At 50.6% G+C, this 10,195-nt stretch overlaps 5 protein-coding genes across 5 annotated transcripts; 3 read left to right on the forward strand and 2 right to left on the reverse strand.

Annotated features, from left to right (window-relative positions):
• The first annotated feature begins 10 nt into the window (after positions 1–10).
• Positions 11–702, forward strand: Lamtor2 (Late endosomal/lysosomal adaptor, MAPK and MTOR activator 2). Its single transcript, XM_001361283.5, has 3 exons — positions 11–168; positions 225–411; positions 472–702. The coding sequence occupies exons 1-3, from the start codon at positions 101–103 to the stop codon at positions 592–594; spliced, it is 378 nt and encodes a 125-aa protein (XP_001361320.3). The 5' UTR covers positions 11–100; the 3' UTR covers positions 595–702.
• Positions 703–711: 9 nt separating this feature from the next.
• Prp19 (pre-mRNA processing factor 19) lies at positions 712–4,540 on the reverse strand. Its single transcript, XM_001361284.5, has 3 exons — positions 4,408–4,540; positions 2,989–4,342; positions 712–982 (listed from the first exon to the last, which is right to left on the reverse strand). Exons 1-3 carry the CDS (start codon positions 4,424–4,426, stop codon positions 838–840), a joined length of 1,518 nt encoding a protein of 505 aa, XP_001361321.1. The 5' UTR covers positions 4,427–4,540; the 3' UTR covers positions 712–837.
• On the forward strand, positions 982–2,943 carry LOC4804820 (uncharacterized). The gene is made up of 7 exons (XM_001361285.4): positions 982–1,130; positions 1,194–1,270; positions 1,329–1,438; positions 1,507–2,140; positions 2,202–2,335; positions 2,395–2,644; positions 2,702–2,943. The coding sequence occupies exons 1-7, from the start codon at positions 1,091–1,093 to the stop codon at positions 2,897–2,899; spliced, it is 1,443 nt and encodes a 480-aa protein (XP_001361322.3). The 5' UTR covers positions 982–1,090; the 3' UTR covers positions 2,900–2,943.
• Positions 4,541–4,614: 74 nt separating the features above from the next.
• Positions 4,615–6,049, forward strand: rswl (tRNA methyltransferase roswell). Its single transcript, XM_001361287.4, has one exon. The coding sequence runs from the start codon at positions 4,681–4,683 to the stop codon at positions 6,022–6,024; it is 1,344 nt and encodes a 447-aa protein (XP_001361324.3). The 5' UTR covers positions 4,615–4,680; the 3' UTR covers positions 6,025–6,049.
• On the reverse strand, positions 6,019–7,681 carry Dnaaf3 (Dynein axonemal assembly factor 3). The gene has a single exon (XM_001361288.4). The coding sequence runs from the start codon at positions 7,575–7,577 to the stop codon at positions 6,045–6,047; it is 1,533 nt and encodes a 510-aa protein (XP_001361325.3). The 5' UTR covers positions 7,578–7,681; the 3' UTR covers positions 6,019–6,044.
• Positions 7,682–10,195: the final 2,514 nt, after the last annotated feature.

Below are 10,195 nucleotides of genomic sequence, written 5' to 3' on the forward strand. Positions count from 1 at the left end.
CGTGAACAAACCAGCCAGCTGACAGCCTTTTGCCATTCAGTGTGCACTCTGTGGAGGCTAAGTTGTTTTTTTCCTTTTATGTTTTAACAAACTTCTCAAGATGCTGAAACCCAAGGCTCTCACACAAGTTCTAAGCCAGGCAAATACCGGGGGCGTGGAGAACACCCTGTAAGATAGTAGTATCATTGAAATGCAGTGAAACTAATCAGTGTCTGTACTTACAGTCTGCTGAGTCAGGAGGGTGCACTCTTGGCCTACTCCGGATATGGCGATAAGGATGCTCGCATTACTGCCGCCATTGCCAGCAATATTTGGGCAGCCTACGAAAAACATGGACGGAATGCATTCCGCGAAGACCGATTGACCTTTGTGCTGATTGATTGCGAGACGGGTCATGTGGCAATAACACAGGCAAGAGTCTCAATCAAATCACATCCTCAGACTAATTCTTGATCAACGATTTTATTGCAGGTGGCTAGTGTGCTGTTGTGCCTGTATGCCAGGAGCCAAGTCGGATTGGGCCTACTCAAGCAAAAGGCCATGTCCCTGGCCGCCTATTTGGAGAGACCACTGAAGCAGATCTCGGCCTCGTGAAGGCGAGCCCTTGCCGAGTCGCCCAGTCCCCGACGCGGCAGTCTCGTTGAATATTTCTAAGTATATACAGTAATGCAGAATTAAACATGCCAATATACGTACGTACGCTCAGTGTGGTTTTCGGATAAAAGGGTCAGGTTTATTTTACTGAATTATTTCTTTGAAGTACACACAAGAGCTTAGATACTCGTACATTTTAGGACTTAGTTGGTAATCTGCTAGTCTGGCCGCCGCCGCCAGTGCTTATTCGATGGCATACAACTTCAGTGTGCGGTCCATGCTGGTGGAGGCGAGGTACTGGGCATGCTTCCCGAAGCGGACGCCGGTTGCTAGGGCCGTGTGGTCGTTGAATATCTTCAGATCCTGCCACTGCTTGCATAGGTAAACCCTGAAAAGGAAAGCGAATATCATCAATATTGTAGCCATGGCAACATAATCGAATACGGGTAAACGAGTACGGGAAAACGAGTTTCGCAGAGGAAACAGCACGTACGAAATGCACAAATCTAAAATAAAAGTCTATAGGAAATATGAAGGTAAAATTCAAGTATTGGGAGTGACGGGAATGATGATTTAACGCAAAATCCTTGCTTTGATAGATTTTATACGTCCTCGGACCCACAAGGAGCCGGAAGCACCCAAGCCCATCAATCTATCAATTGATGATTTCAATGCGGTAGGAATATCAATCACATTGCAAGAGTCAATGGCATTAATTAATGGTTTGGTTACAGCGCGGCGAAGTTGCCAATCCCCGGGCTCCATGCGTGGTTACAACCATCGATCCGGAGTACATAACCGACGCCAGTTCGCAGCGCTTGGCCAGAAAGTTCCGCATGAAAACGTGAGTGGACGGGGGTTGGGGTAAGTAAAGCGAACTCCCGTCGAAGACTGACTTGCTCATTTCCTTAGCGACATTTTACTGCTACGCGACATCACGCGCAACCGATTCATGCACTATGCCACGCAGGAGATGTTTCTGGATAGGAAACGCGAGAAGGAGCACCAGGACAGGTTGTACGGGAAGGCAGAAGACTTTCACAAGTTCGCCGAAGAGTCGCTGAAGAAAATGGAGGCAGACGAGTTTAAGAAAATGCTGGAGGCCCAACAGAAGCTGAAGATGCTGAAGGAGAACAAGGTGGCGGAGGAGCTTAACGAGGTTAAGCTCGAGCATCAGCGTATCCTGATGGAGGTGCAGGAAGTCTATGGCCGCTTCCAGTATCTGCTCAAGCTAATCAGCTATTTCGATGACACGGTGGATGAGCTGGCAGAGGAGGGTCCTGATAGGGATAGGCTGACCATGCCTAAGGAGATCGTCTGCATGGAGATTAGTGAGCGACATCCAGCCGGCCTGGAACAGGTGCAGCAAGTGCAGAACTACATGGAGAAAGTGGTGAGGCCTTATCTCGCGAAGCGCAACCACTTGGATGCAGACGTTTGGATTAGGGGCTACGAAAGGAACCGCCTAAAGGTCTCCAACTACAACCGACGATTCACCCAGCTGGCCCTGCTCAACCACATCGTGGGCATACTCCACGACAAAGCCGTGAGTGGAATCAATTTTCTCTTCCTATAAGGTATATTCTTAGCAACTGTCGTGCTTGCAGAAAAAAACATTCGAGCGCAAGGTGACTGCAAACGTTTTCCTGAAGGACCCAGAGTTCTTGCAGCGTCGCGTGGCTGGCCTTCAGCAACGTGCCACCGAGTTGTTGAGCGTCTACGAGCAGAGCTACTGCAAAGAGTGAGTTGAGAGTTGTGCTGCGAGAGATCAGTTCGAATACACATATATTTCCCTCCCAGCAAGCTGAACATAAGGCTCAACAGCATTGTCCCTGTAATCCTTAAGCACATACAGAACAAAGTGCATCCGGAGCAGAAAAAGGAGGAGTCGAAGCCACCGCCGCCGCCGCTGAAGCCAGCACAGAAGTCGTCGAAGCAATGGCGCACAATGGAAGACATGCAGGCTCCTCTGCCAGCCGCAAAGTCGACGTACGAGGACGAGCAGGACACGACCCTGGCCAAGGTGGAGAAGATCCAATCCTATGTTATGGTAAGACCAAATTTGACTTCAAAGCCAACGCTGTCTAACACCAATGTCCTGCAACAGGAGCTGCTGTCCAAGCTGGACCATATTGAGCCGACTAAGCTCCGAAGCTTGGAACAGCAGGTTCGTCGCCGCATGGCATCGGAGAAGGAAATGTCGAGGCGGGCACTGGTCAAGCAGAACCGCCTACATAACTGGATGGAGCACTTTAAGAAGCATCATCGCTTGCAACTGCAGCAGCGACGCAAGAACAAGCTCTGATTCACTCGATTTCTATAAATCTATATATGAAGCTATTCAACTGATTCAAAAGCTGTGCATTTAGCTGTAGAGGGACGACGACGACTCACCTGACATCGGTTCCGGCAATGGCCAGATATGTGCCGCTCTGGTCGAAGCACAGATCCTTGACCTCGTAGCCATCGTCCAGTTGGATTGTTTTAAAGTTCTTTAACTTGCGCAAATCCCACAGCTTGACACAGGCGTCGTCTGCCGCGGTGGCCAAGTAGTAGCCGTTCTCGGAGAAGGAGATGGCCGAAATGGGACCAGTGTGGCCGGGGAAGTTTGCCACATTGCTCTGCTCCTTCAGATCCCAGATCTTGACTTGGGAATCGACAGTGCCCGTACCGAAAATCAAGCCGTCAGGATGGAACTGGGCCGTCGTCAGACCAACCTCCGCGGTGTCGATAACCTTTGTGAGCAGCCGTCCAGTGCGTATGTCGGAGAAGGCCCAGTGCTTGTCAGACGATGTGGAGAGCAAGTAGTCGCCAGTGGGGTGCAACGAGAGTCCGGTCACCGGTCCGTCATGGCAGCGCAGGAGTAGCTGCGTCTGGGATGTGGGAACGTGCCAGATGCGAATATTCATGTCTGGCGAGCCGGTGATGACTGTGTCCTCGTTGGGATGGTAGATTACTTTGGTGATCTTCTTGGTGTGTCCCTTGAGAATGGCCACCACCTGCTCGGTGTCCTTGTTGAAGACGGTTGCGTTCTTGTCATTGCCGCCGGTCAGGATCTTGCTGTGGTCGGCACTGTTGATGTCTAGGGCCAGGATGCCGGGTACCGAGGCCGAATGCAGGCCAGGATGGGAGGCCACCGTTAGGAAGCTCTTCACCTGATCAGGTGACACCAGATCCTCAGGAACGGTGCGTCCGCGTTTCTTGCGCTCCTGCGTGAGCACTGTAGCCTTGTCCTGGAGTTTCTGTATCACCTCAGCATTCATGCCAGCCTGCTCCATGGGATGTGCAGCGGCACCGCCAGCTTCAGAGGCCAGGGCCGGCTGTGGAATCGCCGTGGGTGCATTCATAACACCGGCCTGGGGCTTCAGCGTGGCCAGAGCCTCCCGAGCAGCGGCCACTTCCTTGTTAAGACGTGCAATCACACGGCAGGCGGCATCATGTTGATACAGGGCATGGGACAGCTCTTGTCGCGTTGTTTGCAGCTGTTGGCGCTGTGTGAACGAGTGAATCATTAGGGCGTCCCACTCGTCCTGCATTGTTTTCAGAGTAGCCGGAATGCTGGTGGCACTGGGCGGCTTGGGTTTCACCAACGCGGGCGTTTTCAGCTCAATTAGATCTTCCGCCTTCAACTCCTTGCCGCTAATGGGATCGCAGCCATTCTCCAATAAATACTTTTCAATCACTCGCTTCTCGAAGACGGCTCCCGAGTGGGGAGACACGACGGGCGTCTCGGGGACTTCGTTTGTCACTGGAGGAACGGCCGAAAAAGTGAGTTTCCACCCAAAGTCGCTTTAGAAATGTGTAGCTACTTACGTGCGCAAACCAAAGCCATTGCTAATCGTGTTTATATGTCTTGCGGCTTCTTTTTTGTAAATATATAATTCTTTTACACGTTTTTCCAAACCAAGCGCAAAAATTGTCGGCAAATGCCGCTTCTTATTATACAGACAGTCACAGCGCAACAGTAACGGGCCAGTCTGGCAACCTCGACAGCGGCCAGCTGTTGTTGGCGGGTGGCAACCCTGACGCCGTACTTCTTTATAAACATCATTATAAAACAATTTCTGCAATAAATTGGACCGAAAAATGCTGAAAACACTGAGACCATGGAGACTGGCGAGTCACATGCTCAAAGGATGTGCGATACCTGCCAGGAGAGTGTCTGATTCATTCAAAACATTCGACGGCGACAATGCGTTTGCCGGCAGTGAAGTGAACTCAAAGAAGTTTTCGAATCCCTTTGCACAGGCTAGTCCAGTGATAAGCGACGGGCCAGCAGAAACCGAAGAGGATCGTGGGAAGAGGCGAAAGGTTCTGCAGTTGGAGGCTGATATTGCCCATCAGGAGGGACGTCGCGTGCCGGCCTTGGACTTTTTTCAGGATCATCACTGGGACCACGTGCTGTCGTTGCCCACAAAATCCGCACGCATAAAGTACTACGCCTTTCTGTGGCAGATTAATATGAAAAAAGAGGCGGAGCGGCGGAAGAAAGCACAGCGGGCCGAAGACACAGAGCGTCGAATCGCCGACATGCGAAAAGAGCGGGAGGAGAACACCCACATAATCTATGGCCTGGCACACACCTCCATGTTCCTGCGCATCTACGACACAACGATCAATCACTGGCAAAACAATCGTTTAACGCGCGCCATGCAGTTCGCCCCCAAGATGGTGCTGGACTGCTCCTATGACAAGCACATGAACAATCGAGAGGCCTCCTATGCGGCCAAGCAGCTAATGCTGTGCTTCGCCGAGAACCGCCTCAACGACGAGCCCTTCGATCTGCACTACTGCAATGCCCAGTTGGAGGGAAAGTGCATGCAGAACCTGAAGCGCTACATCCCGACTATGCTCAATCCGGAGTTTCCAATGAACGTGCACAAGCAATGCTTTACTGAGCTTTTCGACAAGCAAAATCTGGTCTATCTGACACCCCACTGCCGCGAGGATCTAGTCACATACAACCCGGACGACATATACATAGTTGGCGCCATGGTGGATACAATGAACAACGAGCCCCTCTCGCTGGCCAAGGCGAAGCGGCTGGGTCTGCGCATGGCTCGCTTGCCTCTGGATCGATACCTGCAGTGGGGATCTGGTTCCGGAAAATCCCTCACCCTCAACCAAATGATCAACATCATGCTCGATCTGAAGAAAACCGGCAATTGGGATTCTGCGTTGAAGCATGTTCCACGCAGAAAGGTCGTTGACATGGACACCCAGCGAAGGGCAGACGACAGTCGAAAGGCTCTTGGGACGAGGGCAAGAAAGCTCAACGTACGTATCGATCATCTGCTCGACTTTGAGGAGGAGCGCAGACACACGACGGCCTTTGCCACCCCCCAGACACTGCGTCAACGCAAAGATGGCATGGAGTTTCAACTGGACACATGGGCGGCGGGTAAGAAGAAAAAGAAAAGGGAGAACTGAATAAACAAAATGTATTGAAATTAAACAAGTTCAGTCAATTGCATCTCATGGACCTCTTCTGGCTCGTTGTTAGATCCAGACTCAGCCTCAGCCTCAGCCTCAACATCATCGCCCTCGTCCTTGTCCTCTTCCTCGTCTGGATCAGTTGCCTCAGTTCGCTTGTACTTCAGTAGCATATGCTTGCCATTGATGGCCTGGTAATTAATAACACTCTTCAAGCCAGCCTGCTTCATGAGCTCCTTGGCCTTGGTCTCATAGCTCTGGACATTGTCCTTGCGCTCCACCGTCATCAGCTTTGTCTCCAAAAGGAGCAAGGCCCGCGGATGCAGGGACTGGAAGAACTCCTTGCTCAGGAAGGAGAAGTAGTTGAAGGCAACGAAGACAATGTCAAAGGTGTTCGTCCAGCGAGCCGCTCCCTGTTTTAGCTGCACCATCTCCATGGGCGACACGAAGTGCACGGTCACATCCGGCACCTTTATCCAGGGTCGATCGTAGCTGGCTTGCCCCTCGGCATCGCACTCGTTGTGGGTGAGCAGGGGCGTCATGAGTAACTGAACGGAGCCGTAGCGGCGTGATCGAGTGGAATCGTGCTCGTAGACGGTTTGTGTCTGCAGCTCGTGGAAGAGCTCGAGGAGGTTGCGCTCGGTCACATCTGTGGCCCGATAGTCGTTGTCGCCGTGGACAGAGTTGTGCATACGCTCCTCGGAGCTGCGCAACCCGAAGCCGCAGAAGGGGCCCGTTTGGATGTCGCCCACGTAGCCGCGGTGCAGATAGGTGCGTCCGTTGCGCACCAGCCCGGCAGCAAATGTCTTGTTTGGCTTGCACTGTTCGTACTCGGGGAACACGAAGGCCACCCCGCTCTCCCGCCAGTAGCGGTACTCTTGCGAGCAGATCTGCTGACCCTCGCGGCTCTTTAGGGTCATGCTCAGGTCCCAGTCAAAGGCGCCGTTGCGGTGGTCGTAACGACTCCCCAGCAGGGCACGCGATCTCTGCTCCCAGTAGGCGGCAATGTTGTACTTGTGCAATGGCTGGGGCTGCCAGAAGCTGAAGGACATCTCGAGGCCGTCGCGCTCCTTGTACTTCAGCCCCTCCAAGCTGAGCATGGGCGCCAGCCGTTGAAGCTCCGCCTCGTCGGTGACCATTTTTAGCAGCGTGCGACCCTTGGCTGCCACGTAGTGGTGGGAGCTCGGCCGCATCAACGAGTTCCCATAGATGTCCATGAAAAGGTGGGCCTTGTACACCAAGCTGAAGGACTCTGGCGGCTCCAGGGCCACGCCCAGGAGCAGCATACTCCGGGCCGCTATCTCGGCACACCCGTCCAGCACGTATATGTTCAGCTTGGGCTTGGTTTTGTATGTGTAGCGTTTGGCCAGTGTCTTGATTATATGGCGCGGATCGCCTCCGCCGCATATCAGTATGTTGAGAGACCCGGAAGGAGATGCTCCATCTCCGCATGCCCCCTCCTGCTCCTCGGGCAGTGGGTCATCCTTGATCTTGAACGCCTTCACATACTCTTCGTACAAGTCAACCGCTGGGCTGATACCCCAAAACATTTTCACGGAATTTAAGAGTATATTATATTTTCGATTTTGCTCGTAGCTGGTTTCGTTACAGCTCCGTTTCTAGTTTTGTTTCTGTCTGTTTATATTTGATTGACTTCGGTTTCTGGGACTACTACGAATACGATTCGTTGACCTGGCAACGCCTTGTTCGAGTAACTCAGCTACTGTGTCCCTGGTGCCCCCGTTTATTTCCATCCGTTGCGAGGATTAGGGAGATGCCGTAGTAAAAGCGGAAATTGCTTTTCGATATCACTTGGCTGCAGCGGACCGCGCGCATGCTGGACAAACTCTTTTCCCCGGCCTCGGGGGGAGGATTCGCCGTTGGTAATGGTAGCAGTGGGGGAGGTGCAGAGAAAAATCCATTATTCAGAGATATCTGTTTGCTTTCAGCTGATTGGCAATGGCGTGCAGTAGCAAGGTCTATAGGGAACAGCACTGCCATTCATAATTGCCGCCTTTCCAAAGGGAAGAAGAGCGCTTGAAGAAATTGTATAAGATTTGCTAAGCCACAACCACAACGCAGATATTCCTCCGACCCTGTCGGTTAAATTGATGTTTCTGCCAGAATTGATTGAACAATTTTTGGGGGAAAAAAAAGGAAAGTAGTCAGCAGAAGCGGCACCATTCACGGCTACGATGCCGTCGAGTCTGCCGAGAAGGAGATGGCCAGAACCTGAATCTGCATTTGGTTCTTACTTAAGGTATACAAAGATTCTTACAGTGAATAAATAAGATTCTAATACTCATACAGCTGTAGTCGCTGATGACTATGTTGTCACATTAGTTAGAATCTCCCGGATCGGCTTCTAGAAACAATCGGAAAAACGAAAGTCGTAAGCACCCAAACTCCTATTTCCCCATTTGTATTTATGTGGACCTACTTTTACATCTGTTGGACTTTTATATCTGTTCGAAGCAGAAGCATTCTTTAATATAAGCAGGTCGTTGTGCTTTTGTTGTTTTGTATCTCGCTCTTATTTATCTAATCTAACTCTCGCTCGTTAATCGAAGATAATGCTGTGCTGCACTGTCCTGTCCGTGGTATTTGCCGCCGTTCTGTGTGGCTATTTGCATGGCCATTAATCTGTGAAGCTGTGCAGCGTCAGTCCAACGACCCTTTTAATTCGAGCACGACTTAAAGGGTCGTTTAATGGAAATCATCAACAAAAGCAAGATGAATAGAGTTGTTTTTATTTATCAGTCGGAAGAGCAGTATTTTTGCAAACTTAATAGAACATTCCATTACAAATTTTGTCTAGTACAAAATGGAAATATTTAGCTTATGGCCCTTAAAAATAATATTCCAACCGTGGCTCATCTCCATTCACTAATGTGTACAAGTGTTAAACATATTTTCTCTATTTCCTTGCAACTTTCTGAGCAAGAAACAATTCCTGAAAGGAGAAGGAGCATGTTTGTACTTTCGGTGGCTTTTAGTCGAGATATAAGATAGTTTGGCGAACGGAATCGGCACAAGTGCGGCCAAGTGGCACACTTAATCCACACACTTTTCCTTGCAGTACAAAGTTTATTCAGTTTTCCTTGTCTTTCTTGGCAACTTTCTCCTGACGATGTCTGAAAGTTCTTCATACATGGCAAGTCTCTGCTATAAAGTTTCCTGTCGGCACGAAATGCCTTTCAAATGCTCTTCTGCAGCTCACGGTATTCGCTGCGTATGCGTGATTTCCACGAAGATGTGCCAGAAAAGTGAAAGCTGAAGTGGTAATGGCGATGGGAATGGTGAAATGCACACTAGAAGCGTTTTGTGATGGGGCATGCCGCTGGGATATTGCTGGCCCCAAGCAATGCAGAAGCTTTCCTCCCATTAAATTCGAAACCCTTTCGGCATTCATTTGTCGCTGCTTCAGTGAGTACAATGGTTGTTCCATTGACCCAATGGCTGAAATCCATCTCTGCTGTTTTTCCAATTTCTCTTTTACGGGCTACCAGCCACGAGAAAACAGAACTAATTAGAGCCAAGCGAAGGAGCCCGAGAAGAAAAAGGGTTGACCAGGCCCAACATTTTTTAGCTTGGTTGTCCTTGTGGCAAGGTTCATTTAATTGCGGCCGTAAATGAGTGAGCAGCAATCGATCAATGGGCGTGTGTGTGGTCTGTCCAGGAACGAACAGTCGGGAGGGCACATAACGAATGGAGGCCTCCCGCCTTGTGGCTCTTGGCTCTTTTGTTCAACTTCCCCCCGCCGCTCTCTTATCAGCAGCATTCATTGTCAATGCTTTTCGCAAACTTTTCTCATTAGACAGTGCAAACAAAATGGCAGAGTCTGCGGTTTATCCTTCTGTCTGTCGCAGTCCCCCTCACCCTTCCTCACTGCCCCTATGCCACTAGCACATCCCATGCGGAGTGCTTGCTGATGTGACGCTTTTGGCTTTTGTTTGACATTCGCTCGGAAAATGGTGTCATAATGGCCCCAAACTGCCAACAAACAATCGGAGGGACCTGCAGCTGGGGCGTGGAATCATGTGAGAGGATAGGATGGTGGCGAATGGCAGATGAAAGCAATGCATAATGAAATAATCCAAGTCAAACCAAATTCATCCTCAATCGTTGTCAGCTCGCTGCATGTACCATACGTGACCAATTAGGCGCC

This window comes from Drosophila pseudoobscura, chromosome 3 (genome assembly GCF_009870125.1).
Source record: "Drosophila pseudoobscura strain MV-25-SWS-2005 chromosome 3, UCI_Dpse_MV25, whole genome shotgun sequence".
Classification (NCBI taxonomy): Eukaryota; Metazoa; Arthropoda; class Insecta; order Diptera; family Drosophilidae; genus Drosophila; species Drosophila pseudoobscura.